The 21,391-nt window shown below is 47.3% G+C and overlaps 1 protein-coding gene across 1 annotated transcript; it reads left to right on the top strand.

Annotated features, from left to right (window-relative positions):
* Positions 1-1,065: 1,065 nt before the first annotated feature.
* Positions 1,066-19,602, top strand: IZUMO4 (IZUMO family member 4). The gene is made up of 11 exons (XM_056867695.1): positions 1,066-1,315; positions 2,605-2,685; positions 4,762-4,833; positions 6,941-6,967; positions 8,002-8,077; positions 9,720-9,767; positions 10,434-10,448; positions 10,640-10,687; positions 12,632-12,649; positions 15,984-16,006; positions 19,484-19,602. Exons 1-11 carry the CDS (start codon positions 1,066-1,068, stop codon positions 19,600-19,602), a joined length of 777 nt encoding a protein of 258 aa, XP_056723673.1.
* Positions 19,603-21,391: the final 1,789 nt, after the last annotated feature.

Genomic DNA, 21,391 nt, shown 5'->3' with positions numbered 1-21,391 from the left:
GGGCGAAGCCTGAGGAGGGCGGGGTTTGGGGAGGGGAGGGACTTCCATGCCATAGAGTCCGATTGCCAAAGTGGCCGTTTTCTCCAGGGGAACTGATCTCTATCTGCTGGAGATCAGTTGTAATAGCTGCAGGAGGTCTCCAGCTAGTACCTGGAGGTTGATAACTGCACACATCATATAAGGGAGACATATGCAAACCAGTATCACAACTACAGTCAATCTTACCAGATGTTTGAGTAATTGGTAATATAGTATACAACCTATATACATGCCTGGTTTGATTTAAACTGTTTGTATATGTATATATTTCTGTAAATGTGTGCAGGCGTTACATGGGTTTTAACTGACCACTGATGAAGGCCAAACAGGCCGAAACGCATCTGGCATGTTGTTAGAGACGTCAACCTCAGGAAATGCCATTGTGCAATTTTAATGTGTTTTTAATCATTTTAATCTAGACGTAGCGCTTCCAATAAATTATATTTTCAATAATTGTGTGTGTGTGTGTGTGTGTGTGTGTGTGTGTGAGATAGATAGATAGATAGATAGATAGATAGATAGATAGATAGATAGATAGATAGATAGATAGATAGATAGATAGATAGAATTCTACCCAACCTTGGGTACCCAGCAATAGCAGGAGATCTCCAGCTAGTACCTGGAGGTTAAACCAAAATTCACACAGAAAACAAATATTCCAAGCAATTTCAATATAATTCCAATATTACTATCATAATGCAAAAGTCACTTGCATTGAAACCATTCGACTTTTGCATTATGTTGGTAATATTGGAATTATATTGAAATTGCTTGGAATATTTGTTTTCTGTGTGAATTTTGGTTTAACTACTACAGACACAGAAGTGTCTATCTTTATATTAGTACCTGGAGGTTGGCAACCCTGGTCGCTGGGTCAGCTGAAACAAAGGAACGTTCCGGAACGTTCCGGGGGGTTCTATGGAATGAGAATGCCTTGTGGCCAAATGCCCCCATTGTGCCCGCTGGCGGCCTGGGGTTCTGGAATCATGATCCCTTTAAAAGACACTCCGGTAGGCGACTCGAGGAATGGGTCATCGAGGCCGGGTCAGGCAGACCCTGTTCCTGGCCTTGGTGGTGGAGCTGGCCCTGGGGCCCGTCCCTGGCCGGAGCTGCTTGCAGTGTGACCCGGGTTTTGCCTTCCAGTTTGCCTCTTACATCCCGCGACTGAGTCGCAAGTCCTGGGGTGTCGGGGACGTGCCGGCGGCAGGCCGGCGGCTGCGGGGCTGGGCCGAGGACACGCTGCAGGAGATTGGCCTCGACGTCCCCCTTGAGATCCGTGAGTCGCCGTCTAGGCAGGTTGCCAACCTCCAGGTGGTGTTATGGCAAAAACAACCTATTATAATCTTACGTTTCAATATCAAGGTTGCATGTTCTGTGGTTACTGCCCTCCTGGACAAACCGGAGGGGGGCAATCTCAGTTCCCAACCTCCAGGGCTGACCTGGAGAAAAAAAATTCTTCTGTTGCCTCCCTGTAACTCTTTCGTTAAAGGGACAGATCTGAGAGTATATAGTGTAGGAATATCACCATTAAATGTGCAACCTTGATAAGGAAACTTGGTAAAGATTATAATAGGTTGTTTTTGCTAGAACACAAGCCCTGGAGGTTGGCAACCACAGAATTTCAGTCCAGGGAAGCCCTTGAGATTGGCAAACACTCTTTTCTCCAGGCAAGTCCTGGAGGGTGGCAACAGAGACATTTTCTCCTCCAGCCCTGGAGGTTGGGAACTGAGATTCCCCCCCCCCAGGTTCATCCAGGAGGGCAGTAACCACAGAACATGCAACTTTGATATTGATTAAGATTATAATAGGGTTTTTTTGCTATAACACTATCATTCTAACAACCTAGGTTCTTCTTTTTGAGGAAGGTGGTGGCTGGAGATCTCCTGCTATCACAACTGATCTCCAGCCGATAGAGATCGGTTCCCCTGGAGAATACAGCCGCTTTGGCGATTGGACTCTATGGCATTGAAGTCCCTCCCCTCCCCAAACCCCGCCCTCCTCAGGCTCCGCCTCCAAAACCTCCCGCTGGTGGCAAAGAGGGACCTGGCAACCCTAACTCAATGGCGTTATACCCCATTGAAGTCCCTCCCCTACCCAAACCCCACCTTCCTCAGGCTCCGCCCCAAAAATCTCCAGGTAGTTCCCAACCTGGAGCTGGCAACCCTACCGAAAGCCTAATGAGCCTGCGGAACTCATTGCCAGCTTGCAGTGGCAATTCCCAACTTGGAGGGGCCCCCTCCCAAAAAAACCTCTATTAACATGCCACCAATCCCATAACTCAATGAGGGAGTGGATCGTTCAAATTTTAGTCTCAGTGCTGCCAAAGCGAGCTCTGAGGCCGGGCCACGGGTCGTTGGTAGAACATCTGGTTTGCATGCAGAAGGTCGCAGGTTCGATTCCCCCGTAATCTCCAGTGGAAAGGGGCCAGTTAGGGAGTGGATCAAGTTATCCATTCCCCTCTTCTCATCTGCGGAAAACCACTGCGTGACGGGTAGAGCTGTGGGCGCGTACTTTCTATCCCACCGTGTGTTGATAGTGCTTCTCTCTTTCTGTCTCGCCACCCAGCTTTTGAGGATCTCCGGAATATAGCAGTGAAAATCTACGCAAAACTCAATATTGTATTCGAAGGGAAAAGGTATAAGCCAGGTAAAAAAATAATAAGACATCGGGTTTGTTTTTATACCTTTTTTTTTTAATTGTCGAGAAATTGATTTTGATCTCACCTTTTTTATCGTTTCGTCTCTGGTCCTTTCCCTCCTCCCTCTCTTCTTTCTCCCCCCTTTGAAACTTTTCTCCCCCTCCCTTCCTCTGTTTCCCCTCTCTCAGATCTATCGCTTTTGCTTATGAAATTCAGTAACCTGTCAGAGAGAGGGAAGGCAGCACGGTATGTAGCCTGATCTGGTCAGATCTCAGAAGCTAAGCAGGGTCAGTCATTGGAAGGGAGACCACCAAGGAAGGCGATGTCCAACCACCTCTGCTTCTCACTTGCCTTGAAAGCCCCTTGCTTGGGGGTCACCATAAATCAGTTGTACATATATATAAACTAAGAAGAAGAGCTGGTTTTTATATGCCAACTTTTTCTACCAGCATGGTGTAATGGTTAAGAGCGGTGGTTTGGAGTGGTGGACTCTAATCTGGAGAACCGGGTTTGACCTCACCTAGAGTACTGTGTTCAGTTTTGGGCACCGCAATTTAAGAAAGAGGTAGACAAGCTGGAACGTGTCCAGAGGAGGGCAACAAAGATGGTGAGGGGTCTGGAGACCAAGTCTATGAGGAAAGGTTGAAGGAGCTGGGTATGTTTAGCCTGAAGAGGAGAAGACTGAGGGGTGATATGATGACCATCTTCAAGTACTTGAAGGGCTGTCCTATAGAGGATGGCCCCCAGTTGTTTTCTGTTGCCCCAGAAGGTCGGACCAGAACCAACGGGTTGGAAGTAAATCAAAAGAGTTTCCGTCTAGACATTAGGAAGAATTTTGTAACAGTTAGAGCGGTTCCTCGGTGGAACAGGCTTCCTCGGGAGGTGGGGAGCTCTCCTTCCCTGAAGGTTTTGAAGCAGAGGCGAGGTGGCCATCTGTCAGCAATGCTGATTCTATGACCTTAAGCAGATTATGAGAGGGAATGCATCTTGGTCATCTTCTGGGCATGTAGTGGGGGTCACTGGGGGTGTGGGGGGTGGGTAGTTGTAAATTTCCTGCATTGTGCAGGGGGTTGGACTAGATGACCCTGGTGGTCCCTTCCAACTCTATGATTCTATTATTCCCCACTCCTCCACACGAAGCCTGCTGGGTGACCTTGGGCCAGTCACAGCTCTCTTAGAGCTCTCTCCGCCCCACCCACCTCACAGGGTATCTGTTGTGGGGAGGGGAAGGGAAGGAGATTGATTCTTCCTTAAGTGGTAGAGAAAGTCGGCATATAAAAACCAACTCTTCTTCTTCTACCACTTAAGGAAGAATCAAACCGGCTTACAATCCACCTTCCCTTCCCCTCCCCACAACAGACACCCTGTGAGGTAGGTGGGGCAGAGAGAGTTTGGAGAGAGCTCTGACTAGCCCAAGGTCACCCAGCTGGCTTCATGGGGAGGAGGGGGGAATCGAACCCGGTTCTCCAGATTAGAGTCCACTGCTCTTAACCACTACACCACGCTGGCTCTCCACGCTGGGAGGGAAGGTGGCATGGTATAGCCCTTGCTGGAGTCAGCAGGAGTCGGCTGCAACTTGCCGGCACGTTACCCAAACACACACACACGTGTCAGAGACTTCTAATTGTTATTATTATTATTCAGTAAAGTATCAGAGGCATCTAATATTTGATGGTGATCATGAACACGTTTTACAATAAACAGCCAATGGGGTTCGAATACAACATTAAGTTTATCCACTAGATCACATTCCCTTCTACAAAATTTAACCAGTTTCACATCAGTTTCTTGTGCTAAGGGAACCCTGGGAATTGTAGGGCAGGTACTAGGGAATATCTAGGGCAGAATCCCTAGCACTTTCACCGGGATTGCTTGGGGTTTGGTAGGGGTAGCCATGACAGTAAAACCACGGGGGAAAGAGGGTGAGTGTGTGTAAATGGGACAAGCGGATTCTCCAGTCTTTGATTCTGGAAACGGATATGTGAACCCGATGCTGCCGTACACCCAAATCACGCGCTGTGCCACGGAGGCACGGTCCATTTGCATACCCTGCTGTCCTTCCAGATGACTCTCTTGTCTCCCAGGTGTTCTTCCGGAAACCCTGCGTTCCATATTCCAGGAACAAGTCTCAATGCTACGGGACGCCATCATTGAAAGTGAGTTGGATGTGTAGATTCTTCCTTCCCCCGGTTAATCTTAACCAATGTACCACAGGTGGGGTACCCCTAACTGTCCCCCTGCTGGTGACCTGGCCCCACAGGCAAACAAGGTGTTAAGAGTCCGTAATCGTATCCCTATCAATTGATAGCTTCTTCTTTCATTTTTATTTTCTTATGTTGATCTTTCAGGGCCTCTGCCAAATCTCTTGTTTGAGTCTACAAACTCAAATGAGAGATTTGAGTTTGTCCTTCAGTGTTACTCCTCTGAAGATGCCTGCCACAGCTGCTGGCAAAACGTCAAGAAAATACCAAGACCACGGTTACACAGCCCGGATAACCTACAAGAACTGATAAAAAGAGGGGATCAATTCTTATCTATATTATTTCATAAGAGGCAAAAGAACAAGATCTTGGGGTACGGGTGGACTGTAAATTAAATATGAGCAGCCAGCGTGATGCAGCGACAAAAAAAGCTAATGCGATCTTGGGGTGCATCAACAGAGGCATAACATCCAAGTTGCAAGATGTCATACTTCTGCTGTACGCTGCATTGGTCAGGCCTCACCTGGAGTATTGTGTGCAGTTCTAGAGGCCTTGCTTCAAAAAGGATGTGGACAGAACGGAGAGGGTGCAGAGGAGGGCAACGAGGATGATCCGGGGCCTGGAGACCGAGCCCTGCGAGGAAAGGCCGAGGGAGTTGGGAATGTTCAGTCTGGAGAAGAGGAGGTTGAGGGGGGACAGGATCGCTCTCTTTAAGTATTTGAAGGGCTGTCGCTTAGAGGAGGGCAGGGAGCCGTTCCTGTTGGCAGCAGAGGATAGGACTTGCAAGAACAGATTTAAATTGCAGGCTGAAAGGTACCAGCTGGATATTAGGGGGAATTTTTTTTTTTTAAGTAAGAGTTGTTCGACAGTGGAATCGGCTACTTAGGGAGGTGGTGAGCTTCCCCTCACTGGTGGTCTTTAAACAGAGGCTGGACATGCACTTGTCAGGGATGCTCCAGGCTGATCCTGCATTGAGCAGGGGGTTGGGCTAGATGGCCTGTATGGCCCCCTTCCAACTCTATGATTCTACGGTTCTAATTTTGGGAGACCGCTTGAATTTGTGCAGTTATTTTGTCAGTAGTGAAAGGGTCCCGTATCTTATCATATAACGCACTCAGGGCAGGCGTCTGCCGTCCCAAGAATTCATCTTTTGCATTTTTGCAGCTGAAGACAGGAAGTTTTATTAATTCTTGGTGATTTTTTGAAGGCAGAGGTATTCTATCTACTTCAAGACAAATTAAAGTCGGGGAATGTGCCTATCTAGTAACCCGAACACGTGGAGAATCTGCAAACTGATACCTTTTCATGGTACTAAGTAGATATCCCTGACCTGGATAGCCCCAGGCTAGCCGGATCTCCTAACAGTTAGAGCGGTTCCTCGGTGGAACAGGCTTCCTCGGGAGGTGGTGAGCTCTCCTTGGAGCGGTGGAGTCTGATCTGGAGAACCAGGTTTGATTCCCCACTCCTCCACTTGAGCGGTGGATGTTAATCTGGTGAACTGGATTTGTTTCCCCACTCCCACACACGAAGCCAGCTGGGTGACCTTGGGCAAGCCTCACCTATCTCACAGGGTGTCTGTTGTGGGAAAGGGAAGGTGATTGTAAGCCGGTTTGATTCTCCCTTAAGTGGCAGAGAAAGTCGGCATATAAAAACCAACTCTTCTTCTTCTTCTTCCCTGGAAGTTTTGAAACAGAGGCTAGATGGCCATCTGCCAGCAATGCTGATTCTATGACCTTAGGCAGATGGTGAGAGGGAGGGCATCTTGCCCATCTTCTGGGCGTGGAGTAGGGGTCACTGGGGGTGTGAAGGGGGGAGGTAGTTGTGAATTTCCTGCATTTTGCAGGGGGTTGGACTAGATGACCCTGGTGGTCCCTTCCAACTCTATGATTCTGTTATTCTAAATTGACAATTAAGAGAGAGAGGGAAGTTAGTTATCAACTCCAATGGTTTTTAACCAATAATTGTACGTACATGTTAGCAAACTTAATTGTAATCTTCTGTTGTTTTTCCAAACGATCCCATAGACTCCACCTCCCCCAAAATATCTCTCTTCTCTTTGTAGGTAGGGTGAAGTGTGAACGACACTGTGGTAAGTGAGGGGCAAGATTAAGTGTTTAAAGGCAAAAAGGGATGTGTGAAAAAGCAGTTTTGATGCTTACCTGGGTGTAAGTCCCTTACTTGGGAGTCCGCGTGGGATCAGGCTGTATGTACCTTCCTTCTTCTTCTTTTAAAATATAATCCAGGCCAAATGAAATGGTGGCGATCTGCAGCTGGATTCCCCTGATGTGTTTTTAATTCTCACCCCACACACTGGATCAGGCGATCTCTTCCAGCATCCTGTTCCCCACAGTGGCCAACCAGGTACCGCACAACTCCACAAGCAAGAGCACAGAAGCCAAAGCCTCTCACTCCTGCACCTGGCATTCGGAGGTAGACTGCCTCTCGCCATGGAGGCTCCATTAGGCCTCATCGCTGTAGATGAATATCTACCTAATCCCCTTTTAAAGCCCACTAACTTCCCGGAAGCTAAGCAAGGTTGGCCCTGGTTAGTACTTGGATGGGAGACCGCCAAGGAAGTCCAGGGTAGCTACGCAGAGGCAGGCAATGGCAAACCACCTCTGGGCGTTTTGCAAAACCATACAAGGTTGCCATAAGTCAGCTGCGACTTGACAGCCACAAAAAGAAATCTACTGGCCATCACACGTCTTGTGGTGGTGAGTTCCCCAAGTTAACCATGCGCTCCTGGAAGCAGCGCTTGATTTTGACTGCACTTTTTTACACAATCACGCACACACACCCCGGAGATATTATCCCTAATAACAAAAGAAACCATACATGTATTGGGGCTGTAAAAGAACAGTTGGGTGCTATTATTATGGATTTCCAATGCCAGAAGGAGTTTGTCCCAGTTTTCTTTCAATCAACCCAGAAACCATTTTCACTACAACCCTGCAAGGTAGGCCCTCCAGGGATGGCAACCGATCCAAGGTCACCTGGCGAACTCCATCACTGAGCAGTGTGTAAACCTGCCCTATAATCTTTCAAGGACAAAGCCCTATTTGGAGTTTTAGAATCGCCCCTTCCCCCTACCTTCAGTACCTTCCCATCTTATCTACACTGCAGGAATAAACTGGTACGAAGCCATCTCTTGTGAGACTTGTAACGTGACCAAGCCAAGCTGTTTTGGATATAACTGCGAGTAAGAACTCCTTTTTCTGTGTCTTTTGTGTGTGGGGGGGTGGGAGGAGTTGTTGGTGTTTTGGAGAATACATGTGATTAGTAGCACATGATGCGGGTACATATACCCACGTCTCCTGAACCAAAATTTGGCTGGCAGGCAGATGCAGAAGTTCGACTCTTTGTTAGAAGCTTTACAGATTAAGGGGAAATATGCATATATAAGAGATGTCAACCAGATTTCATGGCCACACACATTTCAGTTCAAAAATCTCAGTTTTAAACATGGGTTTTAATTTTTATGTATTGATTTACTTCACTTATACCGCCCCTGCCTCCCCAATAGGGACCCAAGGTGGATTACATAATTCCTCCCATTTTATCCTCACAACAACAACCCTGTGTGTGCCTGGCCCAAGGTCACCCAGCAAGCTTGCATGGCAGAGCGGGGAATCAAACCTGGTCATAGCTGTGAATTTTTCACATAGCTGTGTCTAGCCATAGCTGTGAATTTTTCTTCTAAGTCAGGGGTGTCAAACATAAGGCCCACGGGCTGGATCCGGCCCCCTGAGCGCTCTTATCCGGCCCGTGAGCCAGCCACCCTCTCAATCCAGATCTGGGCTGGTGAGGCATATCCGGCCCTCGTAACAAATGAGTTCGACACCCCTGTTCTAAGATCTCTCCTGTTGCCTTCTCTATGCCTGCTGAGCTTTGTCAACTCTAAAAGAAGATAAACATGTTCTGATTAGCTCTACATTCACAGGTTTTGCATTTGATGCGCATACGGAGCTTGGGGCAAACAGGTTTTCCCAGACTCTGCTGAGGTTTCTTTCGTCATTCACCAAGCAGCACACCAGAACATTGCCATGATCCACAGCCAGGACCCTCTGCGAGCATATCCGCACCCAGACGACCCCTGACCCTTGGCTGTTCCCGCATCCCATACAAAGGGCTTCCCCACATTCTTGTTTTCTTTGCTTCTAAATTCCTGTGTTTTTTTTGGGGGGGGGTGTCCCAGTTCGGCACGTGTTTTGCTCCCTCTAATGATCGATTCGATATAGCACAGGTTTAAGTCCATTATAAAAACCTGCAGTTGAAATCTGCGAGGAGATACACTGGATCTAAACCTGTGTGATATTGAATCGGCCACTAGAGGGAGCAAAACACTTGTGGAACTGTACAACCCCCCCCAAGAAACAAGAAAGTAGAAGTGACGAAAACGAGAATGCAGAAAAACCCGAAATCTTGCTAGCTGCATCTTGCATACAGACCCCATGTTTCTGTTTCCTCTGCGAGCATAACAGCCCCCAGCCAGCCCCCGACCCTTGGCTGCTCCCGCACCCCATACAAAGTGCTTTTCCACATTCCCCTTTTCTTTGCTTCTATCAGTTCGGCACATGCTTTGCTCGATATAGCACAGGTTTAAGTCCAGCATGAAAACCTGCAGTTTTAATATGCAAGGAGATACACTGGAGCTAAACCTGTGCCATATCAAGTCGGCCACGAGAGGGAGCAAAAAACATGCAGAACTGAATCTGCACACCTCCACTCCCACCCCAGGAGAAAGAGGAAAGCAGAAACAAGGAAAATGAGAATGCACAAAAGCCCAAAGCCTTGCTAGCTGCATCTTGCATACAGACCCCGTGTTTCTGTTTCTCCAATAGGTCCTCGAAAGAATGGGAAGGTGCCATGAAAGGCTTGTATGCCCACATGTAAGTCAACGCCAGGGGAAATGTCCTGCGGGGACTGGCTGGGTAGGAGGTGGGAATGGGCAGGGATGTTCTTCCGCTTCAAGATAAAAGGCCCCGTGGCTCAGCGCTCAAACACCTGCTTGGCATGCAGAGAGTCCTTAGTTCAATCCTTGGCATCTTCACCCAAACTGGGTAGCAGAAGGAAAATCCTCTGCTGAGAGGACTGGAGAGACAGACCAATCGCTTGAGCCAGCTGCGCATGTTAAGCACAGTGTCCCTTACCTTATGAAGCGAATATGTCCAGCAAAGTCTAAACTGGGCCAAAAATGCCAGTAGTTCCCTCCTTCGAACCTAGGGTTGCCAGGTCCCTCTTCAACACCGGCGGGAGGTTTTTGGGGTGGAGCCTAAGGAGGGCAGGGTTTGGGGAGGGGCTTCAATGCCATAGAGTCCAATTCTCCAGGGGGAGCTGATCTCTATCGGCTGGAGATCAGTCGCAACAGCAGGAGATCTCCAGCTAGTACCTGGAGGTTGGCAACCCTGTCCAAACCAAAGCCGCTTCGCCGGCAAAGGAAAGCCGAATCCATGTTTGACTGGTTGGGCTTCCGGACTAGGGTTGCCAGCTTCCAGGCGGGGCCTGGAAATCTCCCAGAATTCCAGCTGAGCTCCCAAACCTGTTTTCTCTTTCAGAAACAAATTGCAGACGTAAGTTGGAACATCGTTCCTCACTCAAGACTAGCATTGTGGGTCGGTAATGAATATTTTTTCCCCCTTCCGAAACACACCCGCTGCCCTGGCGTGTCTTCTTGTGAGGAAGCCTGCCTGCAACAGAGGCCAACATTTGGTTGGTTTCCAAACCAAACTGCGCCTCTTACAGCTGCCGTTTGCATCCACAGGAAGCCCACGGAGGTGGCGGAAGCCCTGAAGGAAATCTCGATCTTCAGGTAAGTGACTTGTTCCCTGATCACTCAGTAGACCAGGGGTCCTCTGCTGGAGTATCAGGTTAGCCGAGGGTGGAAGGCACGTAACGCAGCAGAGTCTATCTGGTTTGTGCGTCCAGAGGAGGGCAACAAAGACGGTGAAGGGTCTGGAGACCAAGTCCGATGAGGAAAGGTTGAAGGAGCTGGGTAGGTTTAGCCTGGAGAGGAGGACTGAGAGGGGATAAGATAACCATCTTCAAGTACTTGAAGGGCTGTCACAGAGAGGAGGGTGCCGAGTTGTTTTCTGTTGCCCCTGAAGGTCGGACCAGAACCAACAGGTTGAAATTAAATCAAAAGAGTTTCCATCAAGACATTAGGAAGTATTTTCTAACAGTTAGAGCGGTTCCTCCGTGGAACAGGCTTCCTCGGGAGGTGGTGAGCTCTCCTTCCCTGGAGGTTTTGAAGCAGAGGCTAGATGGCCATCTGTCGGTCAATGCTGATTCTATGACCTTAGGGAGATCATGAGAGGGAAGGCATCTTGGGCATCTTCTGGGCATGGAGTAGGGGTCACTGGGGGTGTCGGGGGGAGGTAGTTGTGAATTTCCTGCATTGTGCAGGGGGTTGGACTAGATGACCCTGATGGTCCCTTCCATCTCTATGATTCTATGAATGTCTCTTGCCTTAAAAACCCTACGGGGTCGCCATAAGTCGACTGTGACTTGACGGCACTTCCCACCACTACCAAATTTAAAAAGCTCCCAGGGAGGAGTATTTTCCTACATTTGCTACCAGATCAGATTGAACCCAGTGGAATTAGACTGGGGTTGGGCTAGATGATCCTGGTGGTCCCTTCCAACTCTATGGTTCTGTTCTATGCTGCTAAGAAACAGAGTTACGCATGGAGCCTATCTTTGCAAAACTAATGTATTTGTAAGGACCTCGATTCTAGGAAAGATAGAGTCTAATCAAGTCTAACCAGCTAGGATTAGTCCACCCTCCAAAGCTACCATTTAGGGGAGGAGCTGTGGCTCAGTGGTAGAGCATGCAGAAGATCCCAGGTTCAATCCCCGACATCTCCAGCTAAAGGGACTAGGCAAGTAGGTGATGGGAAAGCCGTCTGCCTGAGACCCTGGAGAGCCGCTGCCGGTCCGAGCAGATAATACTGCCTTTGATGGACCAAGGGTCTGATTCAGTAGAAGGCAGCTTCATGTATTCATGTGATAGAGATGCAGGAGGCATGGCTTACCCTCATGATGCCAAGGTGAAGAAGAGGGCATGGAGAGAAGGTGTCAGTCAGAAGGAAGGAAGATTCCCTGAGAGTACCCATCTGCATATCAAAGGGCAGTAGAAAAGGAGGATGCTGGAAGTCCTGACCTCTATCTCACTGACTCTATAGTCCCCTTCTGAAGTCTGAGGCTAAGAGACCATGCAAAGTCTTTCACTTCCTACACCCCTGCCCATTTTCCAGCCTGTGGGCACCGGTGGAATTCTGACACAACGTGATGGGCGCAGCTAAAAAATGGCTGCCGCAGGAGGCGGAGCCAGCCGCAGAATGGCTGCCCCAGGTTACCTTCAGTCGCACAGTGAATAGACTGGTGGCACCAAAACCAGGCTCAGAGTCAAGCCCCTCCCCTATATCTCCCCCCCCCCCAAGAACAGGATACAACCCTAACTTTAAAAGGCAGTAGCAGAAATGCTCAGCGGGCACAGCAGAAGCCCCTCCAACACATGCCCTTTGCTGAAGGCTGGACAGCATAGACAAGATGTAAGCCATGTTTTAAGGCACACGAACAAACTATTTTTTAACATAAAGCCACACAGAATAAAAGGCTTTTATATATATATATATATATATATATATATATATATATATATATATATATATATATATATATATATATATATATATATATATATTTTGCCTTGTACAATGTGTATGTCAGGATGTGTCTTTTCTGTGTCTTTCAGCAACTGCACAGCCGCAAGGTAAGTAAGCTGGGGTCGTGCCAGGACCTGAAAACCACACTTTTCACTGTTGGTACTCATTGCCCCATTGATGGAACTAATATACAGGCTTCCCAAAAAGCACAAAGATAGTTACAAACATAACAGTTGATGTTCCTCAGTGGTCATCAATTCGTTTTCCCCCCCAAGATATTTTATTAATTTTTTAACAAGAAAAAAATACATACATACATTTACAATCACACAGATTCTATTCCTTCGGGGAATAGATTTCTTCTTACATCTAATACCGCTTATAAGATTATTTCAGTGTTATACAATATACTTAATAAATCCTGTATCTATATAATCTAAACATTATCTATATTATCGCTATTTATGAAATTTTAATCTAGTCTTTCCATTTAACATATTCAAAATAACATTGCCATTTCTTCCGTGTTTCTTCCATTGTAAAGTCCTGATTACTTACAGCAGTCAATCAAGTAATTCAAGACAGAGGTTAACAATTAAGCAGGTTTTTATTGATCAATAAGAGAGCAGATATAGCACGTGGAAGAAACTCTTTTCTCAAAGTCAGAGCTCTTCCCAGAACAAAGGAAGACAACATGTTTTATAGGTCATTGACAGACAGCACTAATGATAATTACGTAGAAGACTTTAGTCACTGATTACATGGAACGTATAAACAGATATTTACATATCCTATAGAAATCTTCGGAAGGCGTTGATGATAGCTAATGATGAAGAAAAGAGAGTTAACATTCCATCATGACATTTCTTGCTCTTAAATCAAAGCTTTAGCCCCAATTAGGAAGCCTGCTTGTACCATGCGAGAATGATCTCACATTCAGCTGACTGCAAACAGGTCATTCTGACCCAGTTTCCTTACAGTAGGAAATGTCTGTTGACCAAAGAATACAGGTTACCCATAATGCAAAGTGATTCTAGACTTGTGTATAATATATATATATATGTGTGTGTGTGTTATGCTATCTGAATATACATATGTGTGTAGAATATATGTGTCTGATGCTTAGGCTCTTATATCTGAGCATGGCATCTTATATTAACTTGTGAATGTGCATACATATATGAGAGAGTATATGCTTTTCCCATAAATGAAGTTAATACGGCATTTCACCATCGGCTTTTCTTTCATCATGCTGGTTAATCTGGCCATCACCGCAAATTCTTCCATTTTCTGTTGCCACTTTTTCAAATCAGGAATGTCCTCTTTGTTTCCAAAGAGCTGCCAATACTAATCTGGCCGCCGTTGTCGAGTATCCAAATAGTTCTTTATGGTTACTCTGCAAAGTGGTCATCAATTTGTTGATGTTCTGCACATCCTGAAAGGCTGGACAGCATAGACAAGATGTGAGCCGTGAGCCATGTTTTAAGGCACACGAACAAACTATTTTTTAACATAAAGCCACACAGAATACAAGGCTTATATATATATATTTTTTTACCTTGTACAACGTGTATGTCAGGATGTGTATCGTAAAATTGTGTACGTATGACCGCTGAGGAAGGCCTGTAAAAGTCCAAAACGCGTCTGGTCAGTTTTGGGTCATTTTATGTACTAACATCAACTGTTAGGCGCTGGATATATTTGTAACTATGTTTGTGCTTTTTAGGAAGCCTGTATATTAGGCTCTGTGTTTTTAAATACAATTGTGCACCATATATAATAAAAATAGATTTATTGGTTGCTATATCAGATAGTGTTTCGCCCAACCCCTTTGGTTTCCCCTGAGTTTTAGGTTGAGTTTCTTTGTTCCCCTTTTTCTTTCATTGTTTTTCTCCTTCCCCCCCCTGCCATGCCCCCCCCCCCAGTTTTCACATTTATGTTCATCGTGCAGGCATGAATCAGCAGCCAAAATGCATGTGTGTGTGTGGGGGGGGGGGGACATGGTTAAAATGCACACACCTGTCCCCGCCATGACTCCGCCAATCGTCAGAGACACACGTGACAACCTACACAGCTAAAGGAGAACCCCCATCTATAGCCTCCTTGTCAAATGCCATGTCTTCAGCCCAAGCAACTGGTAGGGCTGCCATCTCCAGCTTGGGGCAGTCCTGGAGATTTGGGGGCAGAGCCTGGTTAGGGCAGCGTTTGGGGAAGGGATGGGGAAGGCTTGGCAGGGATGTGATCCTGCGGAGTGTGACCCCCACTACAGCTGCCAATTTCTCCAGGTTTCCCTCGGGGAGGGGTTGGTGACTCTAGTGGAGGGGAGAAGGAAAAGGGTCTTGCTTCTCTTTTCCCCTTTAAGCCCAGCATGGTGAAGGGGTCAAGAGCGGTGGTTTGGAGCGGTGGACTCCGATCTGGAGAAACGGGTTTGATTCCCCACCCCTCCACGTGAGCGACGGAGGCTAATCTGGGTGAACTGGATTTGTTTCCCCCTGCTCCTACACATGAGTGGCAGACGCTGATCTGGTGAACTGGGTTGGTTTCCCCACTCCTACACATAAGGCCAGCTGGGTGACCTTGGGCTAGTCACAGCTCTCTGAGCCCTACTGCCTCACAGGGTGTCTGTTGAGGGGAGGGAAATGTGATTGTAAGCCGGTTTGATTCTCCCTTAAGTGGCAGAGAAAGTTGGCATGTAAAACCCAACTGGTCTTCTTCTTATCTGGCCTTCTTAACTCCCCCATACACACACACACGCTCCCGATCTGGGCTGGCAAGGCATGGCCCGGCCCAACCAAGGGACATTTATGTCATATCCGGCTCTTGTAACGATTGAGTTTGACACCCCCGGTATATAGCCTGATCTCAGAAGCTAAGCAGGGTCTTTACTTGGAAGGGAGGCCGCCAGGGAAGGCTCTGCTGAGGAAGGCAATGGTAAACCGCCTCTGCTTCTCACTTGCCTTGAAAGCCCCTTGCTGGGGTCGCCAGAAGTCGGCTGCAACTTGACGACACTTTACACACACACAGGCCTTGTAGTTCAAGGTGCATACAAGCCACTGCTATGTTCCAGCGCATCATCAACTTACAGAATCCGCTGGCGCAAGATGTAGCAAGGAGTCCCTCGCTCAGAAGGCTTAAAAAACAAACAAATCAGACACATTCATGGAAGAAAATTCAATCGGTGGGCATTCAGCATGGCAGATATAGCAGAACCTCCATGTCCAGAAGTACTCTACTTCCATTTACTGGAAGAGAGAGACGCCTCTTCACGTTTTGCCGGGTGCATCGTCCAGCCACTGTTAAGGGGAAAACAATGCTGGACTTTGACCCGCCTAGACAATTAATTTAACTTGCAACATCCAGAGCTCGCTTTTAGGAGGGTTTTCTCAAAACGGACTATTACGAAGTTGTCGAGTTTAATTTTCTTTCTTCCTCTCTCTGCAGCTTAGAGAATCTGAACTTTGACAGTAAGTTTCAAAAGTTGCGGTGTAAACGATGACCTGGGTCCAACTTCAGAGTCCTAAATCTTCCACTGTTGTTCAAAATCTTCCACAATTGTTCATTTCTTCGCCCTCTGACATGCCAATTGGAAAACCGAAGGATATTCTGATCCACAGCAAACTCTCTTCCTGTACACCTCCACCCCCAAACGAATCCGGTTCCCGTTCTCATTCAAACAATAAGTTCAGATAGCATTAGGGAGCTTCTATCTGTTGTGATGTGAATGCCAATTTTACTGTCATTTCCTTTGGAGGGGTGGATGTTTTATTATTATTAGCTACTGGTACTAATAATGGTAAGCTACAGTACTGCAGTCCACGACCTGAGTTCGATCCCGACGGAAGTCGGTTTCAGGTAGCCAGCTCAAGGTCGACTCAGCCTTCCATCCTTCCGAGGTCGGTTAAGACGAGTACCCAGTTTGCTGGGGGTAACGTGTCTACGACTGGGGAAGGCAAGGGCAAACCACCCCGTAAACACAGGGTGCTCTCACAGACATCAAATAATGCGCTTTCAATCCACTTTCCATGCACTTTGACTATAGTTTGCAAGTAGATGTTGCCATTCCACACAGTAAAATCCAGCTGCAAAGTGCATTGAAAATGGACTGGAAGTGCATTATTAGGCATGTTTGAAAGTGCCCATAGTCTGCCTAGTAAACATTGGGATGTGACGTCACCCCATGGGTCAGGAATGACCTGGTGCTGGCACAGGGGAATACCTTTACCTTTTTTTAACCAGTGCATTAGAGTTGCTCTCTGAGAATTTTGTCCCTTGCTAAAACAGAAGATTTAAACATTCCCCTCCCAGATGTCCCATACTACGCAGAGGGTTCTGGGATATGCCCTGGGGTAGGAGCAAGGAGAAAATAAATTAGGAGAACAATAGGAGACTTAAAGAGCTGGGTTTGTTTAGTCTGGAGAAAGTTCAGGGGTGACATGATAGCCATGTTTAAATATTTGAAGGGATGCCATGTTAATGAGGGAACTAGCTTGTTCTCTGTTGCTTCAGAGACTAGGACACGGAGTAATGGATTTAAACTAATAGAAAAGCGATTCCACCTAAACATTAGGAAGAACTTTCTGACGGTAAGGGCAGTTTGACGGTGGAATTCGCTGCCTCGTGGGGTGGGATGGGTGGAGTCCCCGTCTTTGGAGGTCTTTAAGCAGAGGTTGGATGGCCATCTGTGGGGGGGGGAAAGCTTTGATTGTGGGATCCTGCATGGCAGGGGGTTGGACCGGATGGCCCTTGTGGTCTCTTCCAACCTTGTGTGATTTTGCGATTTTTTTTGGTGTGAATTTCTGCTGGACCTCTCTCCTCCAACCAAACACTGCCGGCCAGAAGGGGACCTTGTCCCCCGATCAGGAAAGCATTTGCATTCCCTAAGCGAGAGCACCGGATCAAGAGAAATGAAAGGGCTTGTTCCGTAGAGGTCCAAAGATCACGAATGGGGAAACCCGACCACATTTTTTATCCCATCCTTCCGAGAACTGTACATGATTCTGTTTTGCCTTCCGAGGAAGCCCGCAAGGTAGGCCAGGCTGTGTGCGTGTGACCAGCGCAGCGCAACCCCAAGCAAATGCCACAACACAGCCACATCTCCCAATCAATGCTCTTGTCCCTTACTGCACCCTGACTCCTATTCTTGAGATGTGAGCTCCAACCCATGAGATTCCTTGGAAACCCCTTCTTATGGTGTTTCCAGTCTTTCGTTAGTAGGGTTGCCAGCTCTGGGCTGGGCAATACCTGGAGATTTTTGGGGCGGAGCCTGAGGAGGGCGGGATTTGGGGAGAGACTTCAATGTCGTAGAGTCCAATTGCCAAAACGGCCATTTTCTCCAGGGGAACTGATCTCTGTCACCTGGAGATCCGTTGTAATAGCGGGAGTGCTCCAGGCAGTACCTGGAGGTCATAAAACAATTTGACGCCCCCGTGTACAATAAGTAGTTAAACACAAGTCTGACACAGAAGGGCTACAAGATGTATCAAACTAAACAAAAACTGTATTAACAGTCATGCAAAACGCACAATACAACTATATATACAATGACAGTATCAGATACCCTGACCTGGATGGCCCAGGCTCGCCAAATCTCATCAGATTCTCTCCAGGATCAGAGGAGTATGCCAAATATATTAGGCGCTGTGAAACACAGGCAGGATGGGGCTGCTGCAGTTGACTTGTTTGTGGGCTTCCTAGAGGCATCTAGTTGGGCCACTGTGTGAACAGACTGCAGGACTTGATGGGCCTTGGTCTGATCCAGCAGGGCTTCTCTTATGTTCATGATGCCTACCTATTCTCTCCAGGATCTAAACAAAAACTGTATTAACAGTCATGCAAAACACACAATACAACTATATATACAATGACATTCAAACCCAACTACGTGACTGGATATCAAATCTCAGTTCTTAGAAAAGTCCCAGCTTTTTCTATATCTTTTCATATATCAAAAGTGTGAAAACCATCAGACAGTTGCATCTGAAGGAGGAGGGTCAGCAAGCGAAGACGGCCGTTTTGGATTTCTTCATCAGTTCCGCTTCTTGACCCTTCCTAATTTCTCATGTTCATTTCTTCAACGTACAGTAAGCATTCCTTCCAGCATTTCCAAAGTTCCCAGCAAGGAATGCTTACTGTACAGTGAAGAAATGAACATGAGAAATTAGGAAGGGTCAAGAAGCGGAACTGATGAAGAAATCTGAATCGGCCGTCTGCGCTTGCTGATCTTCCTCCTTCAGATATGACTGTCTGATGGTTTTCACACTTGTGATATATGAGAAGATATAGAAAAAGCTGGGACTTTTCTAAGAGCCAGCGAAGTGTAGTGGTTTTCTAAGAGCCAGCGCGGTGTAGTGGTTAAGAGCGGTGGTTTGGAGCAGAGGACTATGATCTGGAGAACCGGGTGTAATCCCCCTCTCCTCCACATGAGTGGAGGAGACTAATCTGGTGAACTGGATTTGTTTCTCCACTCCTACATACATCAAGCCAGCTGGGTGACCTTGGGCTAGTCACAGCTCTCTTAGGGCTCCACCCACCTCACAGGGTGCCTGTTGTGGGAAGAGGAAGGGAAGGTGATTGTAAGCCGGTTTGAGTCTCCCTTAAGTGGTAGAGAAATTTGGCATATAAAACCCAACTCCTCTTCTTCGAACTGAGATTTGATATCCAGTCACATAGTTGGGTTTGAATGCCATTGTATATATAGTTGTGTTTTTTTTGCATGACTGTTAATACAGTTCTGGTCTAGTTTGATACATCTTGTACCCCTTCTGTGTCAGATTTGTGTTGGACTACCTGGAGGTTGGCATGCCTGTTCATTAGCCAGTTTGCAGGCCCCCGTGACAAGCAGAAAGAGGAGGGATACTTATTAAAGAAAACTGCCCTCTTTGCAGGCAAACTCAAAACAGAGCTGCCGGGCCCAACTAACAGCCTTGCGTTTCCCGTTGAAGGTATCAACGCCACGCTGTCCCAGAACTGGCTCACGGCGAAGGCCAAGAACGAGAGCAGGGCGGACTCTGCCGTGGTGGACTTGCCAACGCCCAGCTGCCCGGTCAACTCCCTTCTGTAGCACCAAGGACGGCGCTGGACATATGAAATAAAATTGTGACCGAAGGAGGTGTCCCGACCTACCAATTACTGACAACCCACTCTGGTCAAGCTTTCTGACAGATGTATAGGGTCCAAATCACGCAAAAGTGATGGTATCAATTTACTCTGCTCTGGTTAGACCTCACCTAGAGTACTGTGTTCAGTTTTGGGCACCGCAATTTAGGAAGGCTGTAGACAAGCTGGAACGTGTCCAGAAAAGGGCAACGAAGATGGTGAGGGGGTCTGGAGATCAAGTCCTATGAGGAAAGGTTGAAGGAGCTGGGTGTGTTCAGCCTGGAGAGGAGAAGACTGAGAGGGGATATGAAAACCATGTTCAAGTACTTGAAGGGCTGTCATAGAGAGGAGGGTGCCGAGTTGTTTTCTGTTGCCCCAAAAGGTCGGACTAGAAGCAACGGGATGAAATTAAATCAAAAGAGTTTCCGTCTAGACATTAGGAAGAATTTTCTAACAGTTTGAGCAGTTCCTCAGTGGAACAGGCTTCCTCGGGAGGTGGTGGGCTCTCCTTAGTTGGTGTTAAACATGGCTGATAGCATTGTGTGGGTACTGACTAACCGTGGTTACAGGTGAGGGAATTTTTGAGTGAGAGGGAGGGTGTGGGAATACATGACTCCTTGCCCGACTCCATTACCACAGTTTAGTGGCTGGCAGTATCACAGATGCCCTGACCTGGATGGCCCCGGCTTGCCATCTGCTCTTATCTTAAAGCAGGATTTTTTTAAAAAAATAGTGTAAAATCCAGGATGGCAGCAAGCCCTGGTTGGTGCTAAACATGGCTGATAGTAATGCAGGGGTACTGACTAACCGTGATTACAGGTGAGGGAATTTTTGAGTGAGGAGGGTGTGGGAATACATGACTCCTTGTCCGGCTCTGTTAACCTCAGTTTAGTGGCTGGCAGTATCAGATACCCTGACCTGGATGGCCCAGGCTCGCCAAATCTCATCAGATTCTCTCCAGGATCAGAGGAGCATGCCAAATATATTAGGCGCTGTGAAACACAGGCAGGATGGGGCTGCTGCAGTTGACTTGTTTGTGGGCTTCCTAGAGGCACCTGGTTGGGCCACTGTGTGAACAGACTGCAGGACTTGATGGGCCTTGGTCTGATCCAGCAGGGCTTCTCTTATGTTCTTATGTTCATGATGCATCCCTATTCTCTCCAGGATCAGAGGAGCAGGCCGATTATATGAGGTGCTCTGGAACACAGGCAAGATAATGCTGCTGCAGCTGTCGTGTTTGTGGGCTTCCTGGAGGCACCTGGTTGGCCACTGTGTGAACAGACTGCTGGACTTGATGGGCCTGGGTCTGATCCAGCAGGGCCTTTCTTATATTCTTAGATCTTGGAAGCTAAACAGTGTCAGCCCTGGCTAGTGCTTGGATGGGAAACCCCCAAGGAAGTCCAGGGCTGCTACGCAAAGACAGGCAATAGCAAACCACCTGTGTTCATCTCTTCCCTAGAAAACCTTACGGGGTCGCCATGTCAGCTGTGACTTAACAACATGTTTCACCACCACCAATATCACATATACATTGACCCTAGATATCCAACGGTAACCCTTTTGAGCATGTTGTGACATTTTCTAGAATAAAAAGAATCACTTCAACATGGTTTGCAATAATAGACAGAAACACTTTTTTAAAAAGGGAATACAATGCTCTTCACAGGCAACTAGAGTTGAAATTTTATTGGATCGTCTTGACACAAAATTTATTACAGCAGCTTCGTGGTATGTGTGTGTTTTACTTCTCTCTC

Source organism: Euleptes europaea, chromosome 2 (genome assembly GCF_029931775.1).
Source record: "Euleptes europaea isolate rEulEur1 chromosome 2, rEulEur1.hap1, whole genome shotgun sequence".
In the NCBI taxonomy this organism is placed as follows: domain Eukaryota; kingdom Metazoa; phylum Chordata; class Lepidosauria; order Squamata; family Sphaerodactylidae; genus Euleptes; species Euleptes europaea.
The sequence above is the reverse complement of the archived record's forward strand: the minus strand, read 5'-3'. Positions and strand labels throughout refer to the sequence as shown.

Bases quoted from the DNA above. Each gene is read 5' to 3' on its own strand.
- IZUMO4 (XM_056867695.1), top strand. From the start codon at position 1,066: ATGGGTCATCGAGGCCGGGTCAGGCAGACCCTGTTCCTGGCCTTGGTG. The intron at 4,834-6,940 runs GTGAGTTGGATG...TTCTCTTTGTAG, and splicing joins ACGGGACGCCATCATTGAAA to GTAGGGTGAAGTGTGAACGA. The intron at 8,078-9,719 runs GTAAGAACTCCT...TTTCTCCAATAG, and splicing joins TGTTTTGGATATAACTGCGA to GTCCTCGAAAGAATGGGAAG.